The 25,104-nt window shown below is 36.6% G+C and overlaps 1 protein-coding gene and 1 non-coding gene across 4 annotated transcripts in view; one reads left to right on the forward strand and one right to left on the reverse strand.

Moving 5' to 3' along the window:
* Positions 1-2,770: 2,770 nt before the first annotated feature.
* Positions 2,771-25,104, reverse strand: part of Rhobtb3 (Rho related BTB domain containing 3) — a 55,901-nt gene continuing 33,567 nt past the window's right edge. For 2 of the 3 annotated variants that reach the window (XM_071612395.1, XM_027927872.2), the window contains exons 9-12: positions 19,651-19,824; positions 16,918-17,084; positions 9,057-9,153; positions 2,771-3,782 (exon numbers count right to left, since the gene is read on the reverse strand). In XM_071612395.1, coding sequence (XP_071468496.1) covers positions 3,667-3,782; positions 9,057-9,153; positions 16,918-17,084; positions 19,651-19,824 — 554 coding nt within the window. In that variant the 3' untranslated portion in view covers positions 2,771-3,666. The remainder of the gene's footprint in view (positions 3,783-9,056; positions 9,154-16,917; positions 17,085-19,650; positions 19,825-25,104) is intronic. The other variant, XM_071612396.1, reaches the window with a different exon arrangement.
* On the forward strand, positions 7,906-7,979 carry Trnaa-ugc (transfer RNA alanine (anticodon UGC)). Its single transcript has one exon. It is a non-coding gene; the product is annotated as a tRNA-Ala (tRNA).

Here is a 25,104-nt window from a genome sequence, read left to right on the forward strand (position 1 = left end):
CATTTGCCCCTTGATAAAAGGCCCTGTCCATGAAGTCTCTGAGGTCAAGAGCCATTGCCATGTTCCCTAGAAGAACAGTAGACACCCTGCATGACTAGCTTTCAGCCCTGCTTCTCCTTTTCCTCCCTATAAAATCTCCTCCAGAGGGCGCTTTGAGGAGGTAATCCATCTATCTTCTCAGGATTGCTTGCCCTTGAATAAACTTGATCCTTTCCTACCAATTCTCATCTCCCAAATATTGGCTTTATGTGGCAGGCAACCTGGACCTTAATTTTGGTAACAAGTAGATGCTATCAATTATTGCCTGGACATTTCCCCAAGATTTATTTACATATTCATGTAAACTGCTGTTACTTCAGTGGCCCAAGCAACAAAGTGGAGAGGATTAAATGAGATTTATAGAAAAATAAAAATTATCTACATAAATTTTATGAGAACTGAAACTGAACTGAAATTGTATTTTTCTATAGCCTTAAATTTACTAAAAGTAAAGTTCCAAGACTGCATGTGCAATTCATTCTTCCTGAAGAGTCAGAGACAGCAAAATAAAAAGGATGTTTCAGTTGGGTTTTACTAAATATGCAGGATTTTGCAAATTGATTTTCCCATAGAACTCACTCCTATGTCAAATAATTATCAAAGTATTTTCATGAATAAAGACAGTTACTTTCCTAAGAGAAATTTTTATTCTTTAAACAGTTGTTAAAAATACTACAAATTCTTTTATCATATCATGCATGAGTCATCTATAATATCAACAACATGTAAAATATTTTGTAATGGAAATTATCTATAAAATAATTATGCTTGATAAATGTAAGGTAATATTCCCTAAATCATTTCAGCAAGTCAACACTCAAGGTAAAATAAATAACCACAGGACACTTTGTTAAACTTGTTTTTAAAAAAAAAAAAAGGTTTATTTGTTACAAAATGTTAAATACTAAAGCTAAAAACATATAAATTCAGGTCAGGCTATATTAAAATACACACATACCCTTCTTTGCAAAATTGTTAAAGATTGAATTAAACAGATGCTTTAAATAAAATAAAGTACTCTTTGAGGTTATTTTTGTCTAATTAACTATATCAGTGTAGTGTAGAGTTTGTAAAATTATAGTTGAAAAGTTTTGCTGTCTTGGAATCAAATTTATTCAATCTTTAGTCTTCTGCTACTACCCAATGTGAAGCTATCATGCTGGCTTGAACAGGGTGAGTCTGTTATGATACTGAAAATTCTCTATCACAAATCTAGTCTCTTATACCATGAACATGGAATAGTCAGAAAGTATATAAAGGATTAAATAGGATGAAAACCTGGCTCTGAAACAAAAGGCCTTAGTTCTACTATATAGTATCTTCTCTAAATAAAATGGTAGGTAAATATACCGAAGCAGAGATCAGCACAAAGCATACATCCATCTAGAAATAACTTTTAGTTTTGGGGAAAAAATCCTCAAAAACAACACTCACTTCTCCAAGATAACTGATAAGTAAAATTTCTTATTATTTTAAATTGAGTAAATTCAAAGTTTTGAGTCTATGTGTTCAATGCACTTAAAAACTAATTTGATTCTACTCTGACTAGCTCTGCAAAATTGTGACATCTGACTGGGTCACACAGGAGGAAGAATTTTCATAATAAAAACACACTCAATACCAGGGAGTACCAGTTTTCAAATTCAACCCCCACTCAGGTCAAACAGCCTAAACGAAACAGCTACATTCTATTGAAATCTTAAAAAAAAAAAAAAAAAAAAAAAGTGTTTTTGAGAAAAGACTTTGCTTTGTTTTGTATTTATATTTTTCAATTTCCTAAAGATTTTAGAATTTTAAGTGCTGTAATTAATATGGGGATGAAACTATGCTTATGAAGAACAAAAGGTTATCACTGCATTTTAAAAGTTCATAAATGTGAATGAATTTCTAGAAATCTGCTATAGGTCTACTCTTTTACAATGTTAATCCTAGCCTCATAGGATCTGCCAATCTTTGATTAACCCAAGGGATTAAACAAAAAGCATAAAATTCCAGCAGTCTTCACTTACACAGTCCAATTAAAATCAGGTTTCTTGAAATATATCTAGAGGAAATTTTTAGTGCTTTCCTCTTTCAGTGATGGCATACATACAAGGGTTAACTGTAAGGAATCCTAATATTATAAGATAGTTTAATCAGATCTTTAAGAAGTTGGGAAAAATATACATATTCTAAAGTCACTGGATGTTAACAGAAAGATATAGTCCAGTACTAAATTACAGATGACAATAATGTTCACAATAAATAGTAATCGGATTGTCCATCTCCAGGCTTATAGACTTCTGATGTTATCATTTCTATACACGTGTAATATGAGAGAGGTTCTAATCTGTCCTCCATGGAAGTACCCTTCTCTCCACACATGACAAAGCTTTGATACATATCCTTTCTTCTAACTTACTGGGTAACCTTAAGGGATAAGATTCATGCTACTCCATATCAAATAGCTTTGCAGTCCTTGGAAAGAATTCAAACAGTTCAAGCCACTGACATCCACGTCCTACTCTTAGCAAAAACACTTACCAAAAAAAAAAAAAATTCTTGAGCCTTCATAGCAAATTCTCTAGAAAGTACCTTTTCCTGTGAGCATATCGTAGAATGTATATTAAAGTCAGGCAAGTAGGTCACTCTCATCAACATCCTGATGTTACAGAATCATCAAAGTAACTCTTCTTCTGTGATATAGCCTAAATGTGAGTGTTTTAAAACAAAGACAAAACAACACTCATTTGCCAGCGGAAGTGGCAACAGAGGCCCTGGGTGGTAAGGACCTCCCCAAAGGTGAGAATCCATATATGTTCTCTTCCCTTGATATCAGAGTCTCTTTTCTTTCAGAGAGAATGATGTTTGAATCAGAAAACTTCGTATTTTTTTTTCTGTCAGGAAAGATCCATAATTTAGGGGACACTGTGTCAGGTGAAAACACAGGGCCCTTCTTCAATCATTATTAAGAATTTTGTGACTGCAACAGCACAACACTGAAAAAATGCCATGCCCTTCTAAGTGGGAAACCCTTGTGACTGAAGGTCACACACAGACAAAGCTGACCCTGGTTCAGTTTCCTGCATAATCAAAATCCCAGGGAGGACACTAGGTGATTCAGGTGGATTGTCCAGATGAAAGAATTTTTTTCATGATGTTGATTCAAACACTGTCACTGCTTTGGAACCAAGTGGCCCATCACTTTCCAAATATCTCAACTTGGACTGTTTCGTCTTCCCCCTATATTTCTCATGGAGAAAGAGCTACACTGGGTCTTTGAAAACCCTGTATTTTAATAATTAATCAGACATGATGAAATTTCTATATTAATCCTAAATGATTTTTTAAAATTTAAACATTTCTTATCGGGGAGGGGTCTTAATATCACTAAAGCAACAGGACATCTTAAAGGGGAAACACAGCTGTACAACAGCTTTATGTTTTAGGGTGAAGCCTGTTTTAGTCGGTAGTATAGTTTGCTCCCTTTTAAAATCACAATAGTTTTTTTTTCATGGAGAACTAATAAACACATTAAACTGTATGATAATCTTTGTTGTAACGCCCACATTGGTTTCAGTCATACGAGTTTCACTGCAACCCATTCTCCATAATAATAAAAAAGTGTACTTATATAAAAGCTCCAGGTTACATTACTAAGCAACGGCATTTCCGGGAGTGAATATACTTCCTGTATTCTGCAAGCTGCTTCAAGTACATATTTGATGGCCATCTGTGCTTTTCAACAAAACTGCGTTCTTCCACTAAAATTGTAAGAAAGAGAATGTGAATGAATACATTTTATTCTTGATCAAAGTATTAACCACTGACTTCCTATGTAACAGATAAGATCCGAGCTTTCCCTCAAGCCTTCCAAATCATTTAACACCATCCCAGTTAAATCAGTCATCAGAATTTAAGTTATTATGTGATTTTACAATTATATACATCTCATCCACTGCTTCATCAAGTAGTTTTTGACTATTTTACTTCTTCTTTTTTTTTTTTTCAATAAAACTTTTGTTTTTCCTGGAGATAACTGGCTCCTTTTTTCCAACTAGTTCTCTTTGTAGCTAACTTGGCCATCCAAACTCTGTGAAGTGCTCCTGGTTGTTTCCCACCAGGACGCAGTCATCCAGCAGTTTCCCCACTCCAGTTGTGGCTGGCGCCCAGGGCCCTTCTCATGGAGCCCTCGCCCTCTTGCTTTCCAGGCCTATCCATGCCTTTGTGCTGGATCTCACCATTTCTCAACTCTTGGGCCTTTACTTTGTTTATCCCCTTTGTTTTGGTGAAGTACAACCTGTTATTAGTGTTCTGAAAAGTTTTTCTGAGGTCATGCTTGTGATGAAATGTCTTTAGTCTATGCTCACACGTGATAGATTACGTGGTTTGGTATAGAATTCTGGGTTGAAAACTCCCCTTATGAGGTTAAAGATGTTTTCCACTGCTTTCTACCTTCTAGAACTCCACTGCCACTCAGACTCACAATCCTTTGAGGGTGGATCTGTGTTTTTTCAATCTTGGAAACTTAGTTTTCTCTTTATACTCTGTTCTTGCACGTACTAATGATGTACTTTGTATGTTCATTTAGCTGAGCCCTTAGTAAACTCTTTTCACTAGTTGATTCAAGTCTTTCAGTATTAGGATAATTTCTTGATTTATTTCTTTGGTAATTTCCTCCCCATTGGATTTTTTTTCCCCCTGTATGAACTTCTAATAAACACTGAACTTCTAGATTGAGACTCCAATTAAAAATTGGAGTCTCAATCTAGAAAAAGACTCCAATTAAAAAAACTGAAACTTTCTCTCCTATCTGTCCCTGCATTTTTTTGTCCTACTTTCCAAGAGATTTCTTTACTTTTGCCTTTTAATTATTTTATTTAGTTGATTTTTCATTTTTGTATATTTTATATTTTTTCTATCATATTTTTAATTTTCAAGACCAACATTTTTATTGTTTTTTAAAATTGTGGTAAATACACATACCATAAAATGTACCATTCTAATTTTAAATATATAGTTCAATAGTGTTAAGTACATTCACACTGTTACACAAGAAAGAAAGAATCTCCAGATTCTTTTCAACTTGCAAAACTAAAACTCTACCCATTAAACAAATCCCTATATCCCCCTTTACCCAGGCCCTGGAAACCATCATTTTATACTTTCTAACTCTGTGAATATTATTTCTTTTCCTTCCTTCCTTCTTCCCTCTTCACCACCACCACCTCTTTTACACCAGAGATTGAACCCACGGGAGGTTTACCCTGAGCCACATCCCTAGTTTTTTTTTTTTTTAATTTTGTTTTGAAATAGGTTCTTGCTAAGTTGTTGAGGCTGGCCTCAAACTTGCAATGTTCCTTCCTCAGCCTCCCTAGTCACTGGGATTATAGAAGTATGCCTTGCACCCAGCTGAATATTTATTATAGTTCTAGTCCTACTTTATGAATGCATATCTCTTATTCTTTGAAATTGCAACACCTAAAATCTGTGGGTACCCCTAAAATCTGCAGTTACCCCTAAAATCTGTGGGTACTCCTGTATCTATGCTCCTTCAAGCACATTCTCTTTTATTTTTGTTTATTTAGTTTCATTTTTGGTATACATTTTTTATATCAATCAGTGATTGCTCCAAATATCTTTATATTTCCTTTCTTTTTTTTTCAATAATTTTTTCCATCTTTATTTTCATTCATTCATTCATTTAGTTTTATGTGGTGCTGAGAATCTAACCCAGTGCCTCACACATGCTAGGCAAGTGCCCTACCACTGAGACACAACCCCAGCCCCCTCCAAATAACTTTTGATCCTCAGTGATATTTTCATATTCAATAGTGAGCTACTAGAAAGCTGTCTAGAAACCTCTGGGGCATGGGTAAGACTTGGTGACTGGAAGAGTACACACCACATGATAGAATGAATTCTCCCAAATGATTGCATTTGTGCATTTTCCCACTGCACAGGGTGTGGAGGGCAGGGTGGCAAATACCTAAGTGCCAGAATTCTAGAACCTGGATATGGGAAGGAGAGTGGAACCTCATTAAACAATCTATACACTTTCACATAACTCCCTGCTTCAGTATAGCTCCTCATTCTTTATCCCATCAATACCCAGAGTTCATGATTCTATAGTATGTTTTGTTTTAATGCCTCCATAAGTAAACTTCCTATTTCCTATGAAGAAAAGAAGCAGCTGCCCAAGTAGGAAGTGGGGGTGTGGCAAAAGATTCAACTCATCCCACTGCCTTGTCCTGGTTTCTCAAACACCTGCTACCTCAAACATGTAAGGCTAGCTTCTGGGATTCTTCTGGGTGAATCAGCTTGTTTCCCCTTCTGTATGCACTGAGGTTTCTTTCTGCTAAACCAGTTTCCACTTCTCCATCTGTTCCATAACCTCAACTACTGGAATCTGGATTAACAAGGTCCTGGTTTAGGCTGCAGGACCTGAATAAGCAGAAACAAGCTGGACGCTCAGGGAAACTATAGTTCTCTAGGTTCCAGGAGACAAGATATGACAGGCTCAGTTAAGACAAAACACCAGAGAACAATTATCACCCGTGAATTCAGGCAGACAGGAAAAACAAACAAACAAACAAAAAAAACCCACAATATTAAGCTAAATTAAACTGATAAAAATGAATCTATAGCCACCAAGGGTCATATATTCCTATGAGTTGCTGTTCGTAATATTTAATGAGCTATTTAACCAGGGTTCTCAGGTATCCATGCCTTGATAAGATTTTTTTCTAGTCTCACCTACTCATTTCTAATCGCCTCTAAATAAGAAAAATTCTTAGTTAAGAGAAAACAATTTGTAGAATTTCAACAATGGGATAATTCCTAAAACTGAAAATGGGCAATTCTATAAGGAAACTAGAGATATTGTGATGAGAACCCTTTTGAACTTCAAATGTCCATGTGAAACAAGCTGGGTATGAGGGAGAGAGGAGAGCTGCCTGCAACACTTGGAAGGACACGCTCCTCTCAGTGGCAGCCACTGCCCTGCTCAGGCTTTTGCCCATGGAATGATGGGCGCAGAGTACTCACATCTTCTAATTTTCAAAGTAGCCAGAAACATGGAGTTTTAAAATGCCAACATAACATTAAAATGAAAATTTTTAAACGTGGTCCACATAAAGCCCTTGACAGACTACAATGAACCTATGGAGGGCCAGTGTGTAACTATTGATTTAGAGAATCAAATTCCCCCCCTTCCCCCCTCCCCCCAACCAGAAGGGCTTTATGCCTCTGCTAAAGAGGACCACACACCATGGCAGGCTGCTGAACCCAAACAGGCACCTTGGAACAAGAAAGCTCAGGATACCCCCACAATTCCCACCCACAAAACAGAGACAGCCATTGCAGAGCCTTTAGCCCCTTGCCCTGCCCACTCAGATTACACCCTGCAGCCCTGCTTTTCACTATTCCAGTTAGTGATTATATACTTTATAGGCAATTATATAAGTAATAAAATATAATAAAATTAACGACATGAAGGATTTATAGAGCACCTTTCTCCCAAGGCTGTAATAGTATGCCATGATAGCATATAGCTATATAAAACAGTAAGTAGAACATAATATTATTCTTCTTTTATAATGAAGGTGACTTAAGGTGGCATAGTAACTCCCTGAGTACTGACTGCCTAAAGAATGACTATGCAAGTATGTCCCTACCAACTGACAGGAAGTAGAAGCCTGCTTTACCTTTGTGAATGAACTTTGTTTTTCTTACACAATGTAGACACAAAATAATACTATTGATTTGCTTTGATTTTAATGTTACTCTACTGTCTTTGTAGTTGAGCTCCATGTACATGGGGACGCTTCCAATAAGCGCGTCATGTTTTTTGGCTGCACACCTCTGTCAAAAAATGACTGGGTGGGCTGGGGATATAGCTCAGTTGGTAGAGTACTTGCCTTGCATGCACATGGCCCTGGGTTCAATTCCCAGTACCACAAAAAAACAAAAACAAAACAACAAAAAACTGGGTGCTCCTTGGTTTCCATAAATGCTTGAGTACCTGAAGGAAACCCAGAGATTTTCATGTCTTTTACCAGCAGAATCTTTTTTTCACTAATTAAACTTTTAAGCAGAACTCCAAGGCGTAAAACAGAAGTGGAACCAACTAGAAGGAGGAAGAGAAGAGTCTAAGAACCACAGATTTTAGCCTTCCCTTCCCCTTTCCCTTATTCTTTCCCGGTTCTTTTCCTCATTCACTCCCTGCTTTCTGCAACTTGCCCCCAGAAGACCTTCAGGCATCTCCATGGAGACCTCTTTGGCCAGAGCTTGAAAGTACTTGACCAGGTGTCCAGTCATTTCCTTGTCTTTTTAGTTCAATCTTTCCTCGACTCTATGCTGTGATAATGTGAGCAAACCATTGTATCTAGCTGTCTAATTAGTCTGTCTCTTCTGACAACAATTCTATTTTCTTTTTCTTTCCTCTTACACAGTACTAGGAATCTCACCCTTAACTGGTTTTACTCTTTGTAATTTAACTCAGAAATCACATTATGTATGCTTTCTGATCCTTAAGTTTCATAACACTTTCAATCAACAACAAAAACATTATTTCAAAGTAATATGAGGGTCCTGCATATATATACATGATGAATACAAATATCTAATACATAAAACTGTTTATTATAAATATTAAGCAACAAATTCCTTTATAAGAAATAATAAGCTTCTGACTTACATAGATAGTTAAAACTAAGATCTCAGGTATCACAGCCAAATGCCACCTGAGGACACATTTCACCACCTTCTCTATTTCAGGGGGAAAAAAAGTTTTTAAAAATGAATGGGAGTTATGAAATAATCATTAAAAAACTTCTTGTGTAACACAGGTCAAGCTGCTTATATAACACAGGTGACTATGAAATAAGGAGCCCTTAATTACCACCCTGCACAATTTTAAAGGAATGTAGTACATTGACTCTTCTTATTGTGATAAAACTGCTACTTTTACAAATTATGTCTCAAATCTAAGAAAAAAGAACAAAGTTTTCTTTGCAAAGCATAAATTGGAGATCTACCTGAAAGATCCTGAAATTCAGGCTTTTGACTGAAGATGAGGTAGTTAGTCGCAATGAAATGAAGCAGCCAGGTTGAAAGGCAATCAGAGTGGTGGAACTAGAAGAAAAATGAAAAAGAAACAACAATGTACATCACGCCCTTCGATCAGGATGATGACCAGATAGAGAGAGTGACTTGGGAGGAACCATGGAAGAGTCCATATTCACATGTAAGTACCCATGCATGATGCAGCCTTGAGGCTGCTGTGACTGCAGAAAGGGAAGTGGACCATCATTAACAAATAACAGTGAAGTCAATAGCTAAACTGTGGAGCCAACCTAGATGCTCTTTAGTAGATGAATGGATTAAAAAAAATGTTGCCTATATACACAATGGAATTTTACTCGGCAATAAAACAATAAAATCATGGTACTTGCAGGTAAATGGATGGCATTAGAGAAGATAAAGTGAAGTTAGCCAATCCCAAAAAAACAAATGCCAAATGTTTTCTCTGATATAAGGAGGCTGATTCATAGTGGGGTAGGGAGGAGGAGCATGGGAGGAACAGAGGAACTCTAGATAGAGCAGAGAGGTGGGAGGGAAAGGGAGGGAGCAGGGAGTTAGCAAGGATGGTGAAATGTGATAGACATTATTATCCAAAGTACATGTCTGAAGACACGAATTAGTGTCAACATACTTTATATACAATCAGAGACAATGAAAAAATGTGCTGCATATGTGTAATAAGAATTGTAATGCATTCTGCTGTCATTTACTTATTTTTTTTTCAAATCAATAAAGAAAGAAAAAAATAACAGTGAAGTGACATCATTCAATGAAGAAGCTGAATCAATAGTGAACAACAAGCTACTGCTGCCATAGCGGCCAAATGTCTTTAAGCAGAGGTATGGCTGTGCTTGTGGTTAACCAAGAGTATTAGAGGTTCTTGAGGTTTTTTCTTTTTTGGTACTGGGGATTGAACCCAGGGCCTCACTCATGGTAGGTGGTAAACACTCTACCACTGAGTTACATCCCCAGCCCCTTTACTTTTTTTCAATTTGAGACAATCTCACTAACTTGCCCAAGCTGGCCTTGAACCTGTGATCCTGCCTCAGCTTCCCAAGTACAGGCTGGGATTACAGACATGTAGCAACAGGTACAACTTAATTTAAACTTTTAACTAAGGTCATGGAGTTCACTAAATACATTTGTGTCTGTGGAGCAGAAGATTATGGTGAGCAACATCCAAACAAGTTCATTTGAAGAACAAACCAAAAACTACTTTGAGGAGGAAACATCAGCCTAAGGGCATGGGTTTCCATGTGTAAATGTTCTTATGAGAAAGTTATACCTGAATAGTTGCTTTGATGGGTGTACTGCTACACTGAGAAGGGTTTTCTACACAATTCCCATTTCAACAGTGCAAGTAGACGGAACATCTGAGCAACGTGGCTATTGACATCATCATCTCAATGCAAACCAGTAATATTCACTGATCCATCCAATCACCAATTTGGATTATAGTAACTTGTTGATAGGCAACTTTATTATTATCATTATGATTTTGGTAAACTATGCATTAGACTTACCATTTTAACCATCTTTAAGTGAATTGTTCAATGGCGTTGAGTACCTTTACATGGCTATGCAACAAGTACCACTATCCATTTCCAGAACTGTTTATTACCCCAAACTGAAACCCTGTACCCACTAAATAATAATTTCTCTTAACCCCATATGCCCAGGCCCTGGTAACCACTATTCTACTTTCTAAATTCTAAATTTGACTATTCTAGATACCTCACATAAGTAGAATCATAGAATATTTGTTCTTTAGAGTCTGGCTTATTTCACTTGCATAATGTCTTCCAAGGTTCATCCATGTTGTAGTATATATCAAAATTTAATTTATTTTTAAGGCTGAATAATATTCCACTGTATTTTATTTATATATGTGTGTGTGTGTATATATATATATATATATATATAATTATTATATAACACATATATAATACACACACACACACACACACACACATAACATTTTGTTTATCCATTTATCCTCAGATGAACATTTAGGTTGTTTCCACCTGTAGGTTAATTATAGCTCTTCTAACAATACTCAAAAATGTTAAATAAGCAATAGGTGATGCTAAATTAAAGAGAGTTATAATATATCAATTTTTTTTTTTTTTGTACCAGGAATTGAATTCAGGGGCACTCAACCACTGAACCACATCTCCAACACTTTTTTGTATTTTATTTAGAGACAGGGTCTCACTGAGTTGCTTAGCGCCTTGCTGTTGCTGAGGCTGGTTTTGAACTTGCAATCCTCCTGCCTCAGCCTCCCTAGCCACTGGGATTACAGGAATGAGCCACCATAATATCAAATCTTAAGAAGGAAACTCACGGATGAGAACTTTTAAACCTTGCCAGATATGGTGGCACATACCTACAATCCCACCTATTTGGGAGGCTAAGGCAGGATGACTCCAGCTTCTAGGCCAGCCTAGGCAATTTAGACCCTGTCTCAGAATAAAAAAAAAATAAAAAAGGGGGGTGGGTATCTGGCAGTTTAAATAGATAGATAGATAGATAGATAGTGTGTGTTTTGATATATAAATTCACAAGTACCTCTTATTTTCTGTATATATAATTAGGATTTTCAATTGGAAGGAAGTTTACAGCTCATCTAATCAATCCAATTCACATTTTAACAATTTTCTCCCTTATCTTTCAGCAGATGAATGTGACTAATCTCAGGGGAATAGAATAAGAACCTGTAAACTACTCTAACAGAAGCCACCATTACTGTTAGATGATTAACCCAGAGCAGATAACTTATCACCAGAAGGTCAGGACATTGCCTAAGGGCTGTGACTTTGAAAGAGAAGGGAGATCATAGATATGAACAGCTAACTACAAAGACATGACTTAAAATGCAAAATTTTATTTCTTGACCAAGATGTAAGATACCATCATCATGACAGCTTGACATGAGATGAAATACACATCATTGTAAAAATTAAGTTTTTGAAAAAAGTATTTGCTAACCTAAGATAATAGGTTCAAGTTGAAATAAGCAAAAGGAAAAAAGAGAAAAGCACTAAAAAATCTATAAATCAAATGCAAGAGTTTAAGAGCTATATGAAGAATATGGAGAAGGTTCCCAGGAACTCACAAAAAAAGGTCAGAAAGAAAGCTTGTAGACAACAGGTGGCCAAATACTAACATACATTATAAGAAAAATAATTTAAATTTTAATATGAGATTAAATACAACTTCATAGGAATCAAAGTACAGACAAATGGGCTTAAGTGAGTGTTAGAGAAAAAGAATCTTCACATCAGTCTGGAAAAAGTGATATGACTGATGGAAATAAGCATCTCTTTGTGTTAAGATTTGGCATATATAATGCAAAGTCTTGATGGACATATAGGAACCCGAAGACAGAATCATGGCAGAGAAGTTTGGGGAGAGTGGAATCAGAAATGAGAGAATACCAAAACTGCTCATCTATAAAAGACATGAAAGATGCTTTGTGGTCCAAACTGGCAGGGATGAAAGCAAACTGACTGAAGTTTTGATTATTCAGAAAGCTACTAGGGAATCTAATTCTGCTAAAAGAAGCCAGAGAAATGGTGAGAGAAAAGTTTACCAAATTCTGACCATCAGAATGAGGTGGCTAGTAAAATGGAACATGAAACTAGGAACTTCAAGTGGAAACTTGTGTATTAATCAACTTTCTATACTATCACAAATACACACCTGGGATAATCAACTCATAAAGAGAAAAAGGTTATTTTGGTTCACAGTTTTAGGGGTTTCAATTCATGATTGGTTGGCCCTATGGCTCTGGGGGCTGTGGCAGCACATCATGGCAGGAGGACCTGGCACAGTAAGACCACTTACCTCATGACCAGGAAGTGAAAGAGAGTAAGAGGAAGGGAATGGGAATCCCATAATCCCCTCTGAGGACAATGCCCTCAACGACCTGAAGATCTTCTACTAGGCCCCACCTCTTAAATTTTTCACCCTCTCCAATAGTACCAAGCTGGGGACCAATCTTTTAACACCTGGGCCTTTGAGGGACACTCAAGATCCAAAGTATAGCACTTGGGAAGAAATTTTTTCTGTTATCTGGTATTCATAATTGCCCAACAAGGGACCTCAGGAGTAGGATAAAGGAAAAGTGGTAAATTTAGGCTTAATCTTAGTAAATAAAAAAGTTTTCAGAAACAAATAATGCAATTCAAAAAGACTTTTTAAATTTGTGGGGGGTAGGGACAGATAAGGATAATAACAGTGAGAAACCACAGGATGGGGGTGGGGAACAGGTCAAAAAGAATATCTTGATGAAAACCAAGTGTGTATGGGGTGAGGGGAAACACCTAAAGAAATCAATATGACCACACAGCAAACTCTCTTATACATAAACTATTTAAAAATAAAGGAAAAGAAGCTTGTGTCCATTTTTTTAAAAATAGACATGACAGAGTTGTTAGAACAATGTGAAAATAATTAACCAAAAATGAACTGAGAGCCAGGCATAGTGGCACACACCTGTAATCCAGCAGCTCAGGAGGCTGAGGCACTCAATGAGAACCTGTCTCTAAATAAAATACAAAATAGGGCTGGGGATGTGGTTCAGTGGTGGAATGCCCAAGTTCAATCCCTGGTTATGCACCCCCTACCACCACCACAAAAAAAAAAAAAAATTGAGGTTGTGAAGGGGAGCTATTTAATTATCTCAAGCTCAATGTAAACAGATTGAGGGTTAATTTTTTAAATCTGTTTTTATCCCTAATATATGATCCTAAGATTGGATTATGAGACAAATAAAGTCCAAAATAGGAAGATAGTAGAAAGACCCCAATGCTTTAAATGAATTCCTTTCCAAGCCCAGAAATACACAGGACAATGAATGAGTACAGCTCAGCTTGGAGGCAAGCTTTGAGTGATCAGAGAGTTCTGTCCTTTGCCCTATCAACTGGCTCCATTCTAAGCAGCTTGGATGAAGACAAAGTTGTCATGCTTTTTTTAAACCCTGGATGTCAAAGTTGATAATGATAGGTAATAGGTTGTATGCCAGATAACATTTTAAGAAATCCTGACAGTCTGTAGTGATAGATCAAAGATATTCCTTGGAAGACTCCTCAGAAAACTTGGAATACACCACCATTTGACCCAGCTATCCCACTTCTCAGTTTATAGTTAAAGAACTTAAAATCAGCATACTACAGTGCCTCAGCCACATCAATGTTTATAGCAGCCCAATTTACAATAGCTAAACTTTGGAACTAATCTAGATGCCCTTCAACAGATGAATGGGTAAAGAAAGTGTGGTACATATACACAACGGAATACTACTCAGCCATGAGAAGAATGAAATTATGGCATTTGCCAGTAAATGGATGGAACTGGAGAACATCATGCTAAGTGCAATAAGCTAATCCCAAAGAACCAAAGTCCAATTATTTTCTCTGATATATGGATGTTAGTTCACAATGGTGGGGGGCGGGGGACACTAGGAAAGAATAGAGGTACTTTGAATTAGGCAGAGGGGAATGAAGGGAAGAGAGGGGTATGGGGTTAGGAAGGATAGTAGAATGAATAGGACATTATTACCCTATGTGCATATATGATTACACAACTGGTATGATTCTACATCATATACAACCAGAAGAATGAGAAGTTATACTCCATTTATGCAAGATGTGTCAAAATGCATTCATTCTACTACCATGTATAACTAATTAGAACAAACAAATAAATAAATAAATAATAAAAGACACTCCTTTGGAAAAGACTAGAGGGTTCATACCACTTCAGCTGATCCCAACCCCCACAAGTCCTAATTTGCCTTAGGCAGTGGATGGACTGGCAGAGTACCATTGGGATAACCTGTCCTTTGCTCTCAGGAATAAAAGAGAGTGGGAATAAGGAGATGATAGACTTTTGACTGGAACCACATGGGGAACTAGGCTTGGGAGACAGATTTCAAAATAGCAATTCAAGTTTATTTATAGACCTTGGCCTAGTCCATTGTCAGATTCAAATTCTGAGTTTTTGTTTTGTTTTGTTTAAATATATGACAGTAGAATGCATTACAATTCTTATTACACATATAGAGCACAATTTTTCATATCTCTGGTTGTATACAAAGTATATCCACACCAATTCATATCTTCATACATATACTTTGGATAATAATGATCACCACATTTTTACCATCATTAATTATCCCATGCCCCCTCCCTTCCCCTCCCACCCTTCTGCCCTATCTAGAGTTCTTCTATTCTTCCCATGCTCCCACTCTCAATCCCACTATGAATCAGTCTCCTTATATCAAAGAAAACATTTGGCATTTGGTTTTCTGAGATTGGCTAACTTCACTTAGCATTATCTTCTCTATATCCATCAGATTCTGAGATTTTATAACTACAGTTACTCACAGTTATTTTAATTGTGTAAAGTCCATCTGTTCTCTAGAATTAGGAGCAATACAGTTCTTAAAATAAACAAGTCTTAATTGGGTACAATAGTAAATCCTCTAATCCCAGCAATTTAGGAGGCTGAGACAAAAAGATTGCAAGTTCAAGGCCAGCCTGAGCAACTCAGCCAGACCCTGTCTCAAAATAAAAATTAAAAGTGGTGGGGATGTAGTTCAGTGGTAAAGTGCCCCTGAGTTCAATCCCCAGTACTACAAAAATAAATAAATAAATAATAAAAATAAAGAAGTCTTGAGCTTAGAAGAGGCCCAGAAGAAGTATGGCATACCAAAGTAATTTTCAATCTCAAACTGTTTTTTTTTTTTTTAATTATATTCCTAATACAGTAAGCCATACCAACAAAAGGCATTTTATAAGAATTAATGAAGTATACCAATATTCCTACATGCAACTGAACTTCAAAATATCTTAATGATAAGAATGAATAAATGAATAGAGAATTAATCCAGTTAGGCTAACCATGTACATATGGACCAATCCTGTCAATTGTCCTTTCAGAAACTCTAAGATGTGATCCTTTTTTGGAAAATACAATGAAAATTCTACCTCCTACAATGCCTATGTGACATGTTATAGCACCATACTCAAATGACTCTGGTAAGGGCCATCATTGAGAAAGAATTGCATACCCATAAACTCCACCACCTTAGAAAGGGATCGAGCAAAACCTAAATTATTTGAAGTTACTTAGCTACAGAAACTGTTATGGAGGCACTTTAGCCTCATTTAGCCAAATTTCCAAATTAAGACTAGTATTAATATCTCTCTTAAAAACAAAGCTTAAAAGAGCAGCCATATCAATGTATATAGCAGCTCAATTCATAATAACTATGGAAACAACCTAGGTATCCCTCAATAGATGAATGGATAAAGAAAATGTGGTATATATATTCAATGGAATATTATCAACTTTAAAGAAGAAAGAAATTATGGCATTTGCCAGTAAATGGATGTAGCTGGAGAATATCATGCTAAGTGAAATACATGAACTCCAAAAAACCAAAGGCTGAATGTTTTCTCTGATATGCAGATGCTAATTCACAATAAGGGCGTCATCAGGGAAGAATTAGGTAGAGGGGAGTGAAGGGAGGGGAAGGGGGGATATATGGGAATAGGAAGGACAGTAGAATAAAACAGACATTATTACCTTATGTATATATATGACTGCATGACTGATGTGATTCTACAACATGTACAATCAGAAAAATGAGAAATGATATCCCATCTATGTATGATATATCAAAGTGCATAAACGCATTCTACTGTTATGAATAACTAATTAAAACAAACTTAAAAATTAAAAAAAGAGTAGTATAGTTTTTTATAATTAAAAACAAATCAAAAGAACCAGACATACAGGACCAATTACCTTAGCCTTTTTGAGCAGATCGACTATATCGAGATTCATGGAGGCTAGTTCCCTGCTTGGCATGCTCTGTAGCTGTGTGATGATGAACAGCTCACAGATGTGCTGCAGTCTGGAGACTTGGTACATCTCAGCACAGATCAGGAGACACATGGCCTGGAAAATGCCAGCTAACAGAGAAGGGCAATAAGAGGAAACAGGTGATAAAACCTCTGCTTTCACAATCTAACACACACACACACACACACACACACACACAACAAGAAAAAAAAAAACATACTGATGGTATCATCCAATGTGGACAAGAATGCCTAGGAAAAGCCTTCAGTATCAGCATTCTAAACCATTATGCATATTAAAAATCCACTTAAGCTGTCACACTCAGAGAGGAATCCAGAGTAGGCAACTCCTAACTGACCTTAAGTATCAACCCAGAGGTCAATTGATCCATCAGGTCAATCATTTTTATTTTTTAATTTATTCTAAATTGTAATATATGACAGCAGAATGTATTTCAATTCATAGTACACACATATTGCACAATTTTTCATATCTCTGGTTGTACACAATGTAGAGTCACACTATTTGTGTCTTTATACATGTACTTAGAGTAATGATGTTCAACTCATTCCACAGTCTTTCCTACCCCCAGGCCCCCTCCTTTACCTCCCTCCCCTTTGCCCTATCTAGAGTTCCTCCCATGCTCCGTCCCCCCAACTACATTATGAATCAGCATCCTTATATCAGAGAAAACATTCGACCTTTGGTTTTTTGGGAGTGGCTAGCTTCCCTTAGCATTATATTCTCCAACTACATCCATTTACCTGCAAGTGCTATGATTTTATTCTCTTTTAATGCTGAGTAATATGCCATTGTATATGTATGTATGTGTATGTGTATATATATATATATATATATATATATATATATATATATATCAGGTCAACCTTTTTTTTAATTTTTTTTTTTTTTTTTTAGTTATAGATGGACACAATATCTTTATTTATTTATTTTTATGTGGTGCTGAGGATGGAATTCAGTGCCTCATATGTGGGAGGCAGGAGCTCTACCACTGAGCTGCAGCCCCAGCCCCTCAGGTCAATCTTTCTGTTAGCAATTTTTCTTTCTTGGCTCTAGTCCCCAGCCTTATTTGTCTTGTTTTTATTGTGGTAAAATAGATATAACATAAAATTTATCATCTTAGTAATTTTTGAGCATACAGTTGAGTGACAAGAAGTGTCTTCATGGTGCTGTGCACCCAGCATTACTATTCCAGAACTTTTTTCATCTTTCCAAAATGAAGTTCTAGATCCATTAAACAATCACTTTCCATTTCTCCATGCCTCTCGCCTCTGGCAACCACCCAGTTTGTTTGTTGTAAACACTTTTCTGTGAGTCTGATTACTATTTCTTTCCTGAACATTTTTTCTAATTAGCAGGATGAAGCCTAATGTTAGGGCAGTTTCAGTTACTCCAAAGAGTAATTGAGACACCAAATTTTACTATTATTTCAAATCTGGTCAACTTTTTAATTTAATATACAAAATTACCATTATTGAAATAATAAACAATCACATTTATTTCCAATAAGAACCAGTGTTTTAACTTTTATTAGGCAAAAAGGATAAGCTGATCTTTAATAGCTGATCTGTTAATAAGCAAGTATCTCCAAAATACTCCATGGCTAGACCAAACCTAATTTAATTTAAAAAAAGAAAAATTGCTTTTCTTTTCTGGAATTTCTAAAATATTCCAGTAGAGGGCTTATTACATTTAAAATATTTCAATAATAAAAGCAGGAAATTTTCCTACTCTAAAAATTAAAGGAGGGAACCTTAAAGAGAAATGTGGTCTGAGACATGTTTTCTTTTTGTATTTGCTAGGATGCCTTCCTAGGTTTTGTAATAAAGATTTCAGTCTCTTGGACTATATGGGGCTCTAGCTGCATTTGTGGTGGGAGCCACCTGGTGGCCAAAGGATAAAGAGTAATCAAAGGGGCTTCTATGCCTGTATCACAAAGCTCTGGGCCTTTGAAAGGATTTTGCTTTCTCCAAACTGCCTCCAGTTAGAGAAAATCTGCAAGATGTGTCCCAACCTACAGTTGCCACAGATGGTTAGTTCCTGGTCAAAACAGTCCTTGGTCAGTGAATTTGTAAATAAATTCTATAGTTCACTGGATATCCTAAACATCTTGGGAAAAGTTTTCAGGGGGAGTCAGTTTTATGACAGTCTGACTCTAGCAGAAGTTGGAAGGAGCTTTTAAAAAAAAAAAAAAAATCCCACATCCTCTGGGCCAGATGCCATGGCCTCTCAGAATATCAAAAGTCCTCAAAAATACCTCATTCAGAAGTCAGAATCATAAAAGCAGTCTCCCAACCCTTTTCTTTGTGTGGAAGAGATAATGCTCCAATCTCTAGAATTAGAAAGGCCATTAGATCCCCAAACCCCTCCATTTCTGGGTGCCTAGAGGGGTCACAACACAGTTGGAGGTGGCTGGGACCTGTACATTTATGCCAGAGGCTTAAAGCCCATAAACGGCTTCCAATCATTGCTTTCCCACTTGAACTAATTGAAGATTCATTGTTGTCCCAACACCATCTCCAACTGTTTAGCGCATGCCATGATGCCAATTGTGGTAGACCTTAACCAAAACCAGATTTCACAGAACACAATTTATCAAAATGGGTAACACAGAAAGTATATTGTGAGTTATTATTTAGCATGTATATTCCTCACCTGGGCAACAGGAGTCGGTATATAGGTATTCTAAAAATGACAAGAAAGTCTCTTTGGAAACACCATAAACTGGAATCAGGACACTCTTTGCTTCCATGTAATTACCATTAAACATGGCCGCCATCACTTCACAACGGGCCACCAGGATGGCCCTATGGGCTGGCACTGTTGTACCTGGAAGGTGCAAAAGAAAGACAAAGTCAAGTAGGATAAATTTGCTGAGTTACCACACTAGCAATTTCTTTCCAGAGTGGCACTGCATATCATCAGCTAAACTGATATGCAAAAGCCAAATCTAGGGGATGGCAACCATTTATTACTCCAGTGATTTTAGTTTGAAGTTGAATGATAAAGAGAGCTCAAATACTGACTTTGAAAGCAACAATTTTCAAATCATGTAACCATTTATTTAATTTATATTTCCTAAACACAGTAACATTCAAAAGGGTTCTTGCTTTGTTTTTATAATGAAATGTCTATCCTTTCTGACTGACTCAAAGTAACACCTCCCCTGGACAGAGGAGGAACATGATGTGGACACCTTCCTTCAAGAAAACTACCCTATGATCCTTTCTGGCCAAACTCACAGAATAGTCTTGGCCAGGCTTCCCCATATTAGAAATAGAAAATTGTAACAAGCACACCAGGAACAGTCCATACCTCACAGTAGGAATGACAAGAGAATCTCTGTGGCTCTGCCTCTTCTAAGCATACTACCTCCCCAGGCAACAATTCTTTTCCACATGAACAATGCCTTCTTCTAGAGGAACCAGGACTTTAATTTAATTTAAAGGCCCCCTCAGCCCATACTCCACACTGAAGATCCACTAAATTAAATTGACTCTCATGGGAGAGCTTGCTAAGCTCTCCACCACCACATAAAGGCAATTCCACATGGGGCGTAGGTGGGCCTGGGAATCATGAGATGATGGAGCAGTTCTCAGCACTCCTACAACCTCAGAAGACCATAAGTTCACACTGCCAGCCTTTAGTCTGACCTAACAAGTTCCACAGATCACTGCTGGGCACCCTCCATATGCCAATCACTGTGTTTGGAACTGAAGACACAAAGGTGAGGAAGTCGAAGCTATCATGCTTTGGAGTAGGAGTTTTAATGGGGAATACCATGGCCAGAGGGCATGACAAAGCAGCCCCCTCCAGAAAGTAACTCTATGTGCCAAACTACTCTGCCCAAGAATTTATACACATCTCTAAAATCTCATACTTATCAAGGGTATATATTCTTCTCGAAAATATTTACAACTATTGGGTTATCTCCTTTACATCCAAACCTCTTCTAACTCAGAGACACCGCCTATGCCCAGTGTCTCTCTCCAAAGCCAGTAATTCCTTGGGATCCACATGCAGCCCCTGATGTTGCCAGCTGAGCCCAATGTTTGGCACTGCAGTCTACACCATATCTCCCCCACCAGGAGCAAGGAAGCAGCCCCCAAAGCTACACCCAATAAACACTACCTACCTCCTCCTTCTCTGTCATGACTTTCCCAGACTCAATGTGACAGTGTCCCTCTACCAAATGGACCAGTTCCATAATTAAAGCATGCTCTCTCTCTCTCTCTCTCTCTCTCTCTCTCTCTCTCTATATATATATATATATATATATATATATATATATATATATGGGCAGCAGTTAACAAGGGATTCAAACAGGTAATGCAATCAATTTAAAGGTTTAAAAATGTTCAAGATAAATAGGGCATCATTTTAAAAAAATAAAGAAAAAGAAGGAAAATTAGAAGCATAGTTAAACAAACTGAATGACCCATAATTTGAGTTAAGCAGAGTGATTTAAGATTGACTAAAAATACCAAGTGGATATTAGATGGGGGTGGAATTTGATAAATCTTGAAATTTTAACAGAAATTTGTGTTGAGGCCAGATGCAGTGGCGTACCACATAATCCCAGCTACTCCAAGGATCACAAATTTTAGACCAGCCTCAAAACCCTGTCTCAAAATAAAAAATAAAAATGTCTGGGGATGTAGCTCAGTGTTAGAACATCCCTGGGTCCAACCCTCAGGACAGTAGGGGAAAAGAAGAAGAAAAGAAAAAAGAAAGAAAGAAAGAAATTTCTGTTGATCATGTTACAACAGAATTGCAAAACCAACTGCAAAACACTTTCAAGACCATTTCAAGCTTAAAATTTAGTTTGGAAAGCCATCAGACTTCCAGTAAAGAAAACATCAACTTCTGTTTCTCAGCTCTTTACACCACTGTTCTGGTGCTATAAATTGTTGTGTTAACATAATGCCCCAGGAGAGCTATGTTTTTTTAACACTGTATATAAAAATATTTGCTAAAAGAACATTATGCAGTGTTTATATACTAACCAGTAATAGGATACAGGTGAAGAATTACTTAAAGAACAACAAAAAAAAAAAAACCCAAACAATTTTCTAGCTAAAAGATAAACATGCTCTTGGAAAATGTCAAGGCCAAACTATCTTTTCTTTGTATTATTCATTTGATGTCGCAGTTTTAAGAGACTTTTTCTAAGGAAAAAAATAATCTTAAGAATGAAACAAAATATAAAAGCTCAATTCTCCTACTATCTTTGATGGATTATCAAAGGCCTTGATTCCATTGCATACAAAATAAAATACTACATTTGTTACACCATTTTTTTACTACTTTTCAGGTTTCAAAAGTGAAATTTTTAGAATTGTGTTTGATCTCATTCTGAAAAAAAAAAAGGATATCTGTCTTGCTGAAGAGAGATTTAGAGTATGTACTACATAGCTAAACAGGGAAGGAATAATTTTGTAAAAGAACTTTTCATGTGACACAGATTTAAATGTCAAAGGAAACCCCTATTTTTCTATACACGTCTAAATATTTACCAATACTAACTTTAGAATGGCTAGAGTAACTTCTTTTTTTAAATAAACCCAAACAACGAATTACAGGTGGTAGTGAAAATACATATTTGATGATCACCTATTACAGGGACAGTATCCCATGTCAGGTTTTTACATCCCATTTTGACTTCAGCCAGTTGTTGGTAACAGTCTGAATCCTTCTAAAAGAAGGGTTTTCTGTGGAGCCTGAGTTCAACATGAATGGCACAGTGACCTGCCAGAGATGGCTGCCATGCACAGAAAAAGGGTGGCGTCTATGAGTCAGGCCTGCACTGGTCCTGCACATCCACTCTCGATTCTTGTAACCACCACCTCACAAGGCAGAAATTAGAATCTCCTCCCACAGATGAGGAAACAAAGGTGCTTCATCTTATGAATGAAAAAATTCTGTTAAAATTTAAAGGTGACATCAAATTTCACCCACATCTACTATCCACTTGGTACTTTTGATCAATCTTAAAAATCAATAATGGAAAGTAATTCACTCAAATCTATACAGTAAAAACATGTCCCAGCAAAGACCCCAGCTAGGACTTCCTGGCCTATGCTAATTCTACCTCATCAAGGTACACTGGTTTATTACCCCAGACATTTCATCCTCACTTAGGTTTCCCTAAGCCTCCCATGAGGTTCAGTGATGTTCACGCTCAAAACTGGAGTAAAGAAGCCAAAGAGTTATTACTTGTGACTTCAAATTTACTATTATTGCATGAAGAGTAAACCTTACACTTAAATAACTACTTAGTTTTAAAATGGTCTTTCCTGTTGTGTCACATAAATTTATACTAAGGATACCAAAGTTATATCCAAATGTGAATTATTTCACAAATACGAATCTTTCAGAACACATACTTTGCATTACAAATATTTTAGGTCAAAGTGTATAGAAGAAAAACTGCACATTTATCTAAGACTTCACTAAAACTTTAAAAAATTCTATAATTAATATTTGAGATGGTTTATTATCAACCATTACTCTGAGGGTCTCTATCAATTCCAGTATAAGTCAACTTGAAATATTTTGAAATATAAGAATGCTTTCCTTCCCTATTTTTGGTATAAAATACTTTAATTATCAATTAAAAAGTTAGAGATACATTCACACTTCAAACAGCTATTTTCATTAATACCAGAAACAAAACCCAAAAAAAGACACTGGTTTTTTTTTTTTTAGAGTGACATTGGGTGTGGGAGCCTGGCCCTCAACTTAAGATGTGAAACACGGGGATGTCTGAAAAGTCCACAGGAAGGGTAAACAAAATGACCAAGCCTGAGTGGAACAGAGGCATTGCCCCTGGAGGCCATAAACCCTGCAAAGATTTGAAGAGCGTTTATGTTGTACATGTCAATTCTCAACTTCAGAACCATCAATCTCATTATCAAGTGTCATTTATTAAAGGTTGGTTGATGTTGTGGGACATAGTGATGCAACAAAGCATGTGTGATGTGATTACTCATTTGCAGAATAACCCAACAGTCCATCTATAAGAGGATTACTGAGGTGTTTGGAAATATAAACTTCCAACCAAGGAAATATAGGTTACAAAAAATAAATGAATGACTAAAGACAACCAAAGGACTAGAACTTGATCATCAGTGAAGAATTAAATACTGAGTCCATTATATTTTATCTGATTTGTCTCAAATACTGTGTGAGTGGTAAGAGATTGGTCAGCCCTGGTCACAGGACCAGTACCAGAGCATCCGAGAAAGTCCTAAATATTGGATATGATTAATAAACACACTATATTCTATTATAGGTAAAAAACATTCATCAGATTCATTAAGGTCCTGACGAAACAGCACTACAAACTATTCTTATGTTCACCACATAACCTTCAGTTTACCACTTCTTTTTTCCCTTATGAAAAACATGCCCTAGATTGTCATATGGTCCCTGGAGTACTTTGTTCCCACCTCATCCTCAACTGCTCAGTATGAATCCAATCAACCCTAAAACACATATGGCTAAACAGATCTCAGTGCCCCACAGGAAATCATTTGGAAAAGAGTACTTGGACATCTCCTGCCATCAGCCACCTTCTTTTAGAATATAGAAACTGTTATTCCATCTTTCTAAAATGGACTTTAAAAAAATTAATCTTGGAAAAACAAATCGTATTTCTTCTCAACAATGGATACAGTCCTTCCTGTTGACGTGTAACGCTTCTTAGATGATTTGTTAAAAAAAATCTCTATGCCTTTTGCATAGATAGAATGCATCAACCATTTTCCATGAATACTTTCATCAACAAAGATTTTTCTTCTAGAAGCTAGAGAGAATTCTATAAACCACAGGGAGCTTTATCCCCCAAAGGCTTGCTCCACCTATAATGAATAATCAATGAACCCTGGCTTCACTTTGGGTTTTATTTTGGCAAGTAATAAATCAAGGCATGATAATATTAGGGGCTTAGTCAGAGTCAGTTTTAGGTTTCTTAAAATGATGAAAGGGTTACAGAAAATCTGTGGCCTCTGTTGGCTTTCCCCCCCACCCCATCACTTTTTATATGTCTCAAGGTTACTCTTATTGTCTCATTTTCAATGTCCTAGGCTCATACTGCCTACAGTGCTG

The sequence above is a fragment of the Marmota flaviventris genome, chromosome 5, assembly GCF_047511675.1.
Source record: "Marmota flaviventris isolate mMarFla1 chromosome 5, mMarFla1.hap1, whole genome shotgun sequence".
In the NCBI taxonomy this organism is placed as follows: Eukaryota; Metazoa; Chordata; class Mammalia; order Rodentia; family Sciuridae; genus Marmota; species Marmota flaviventris.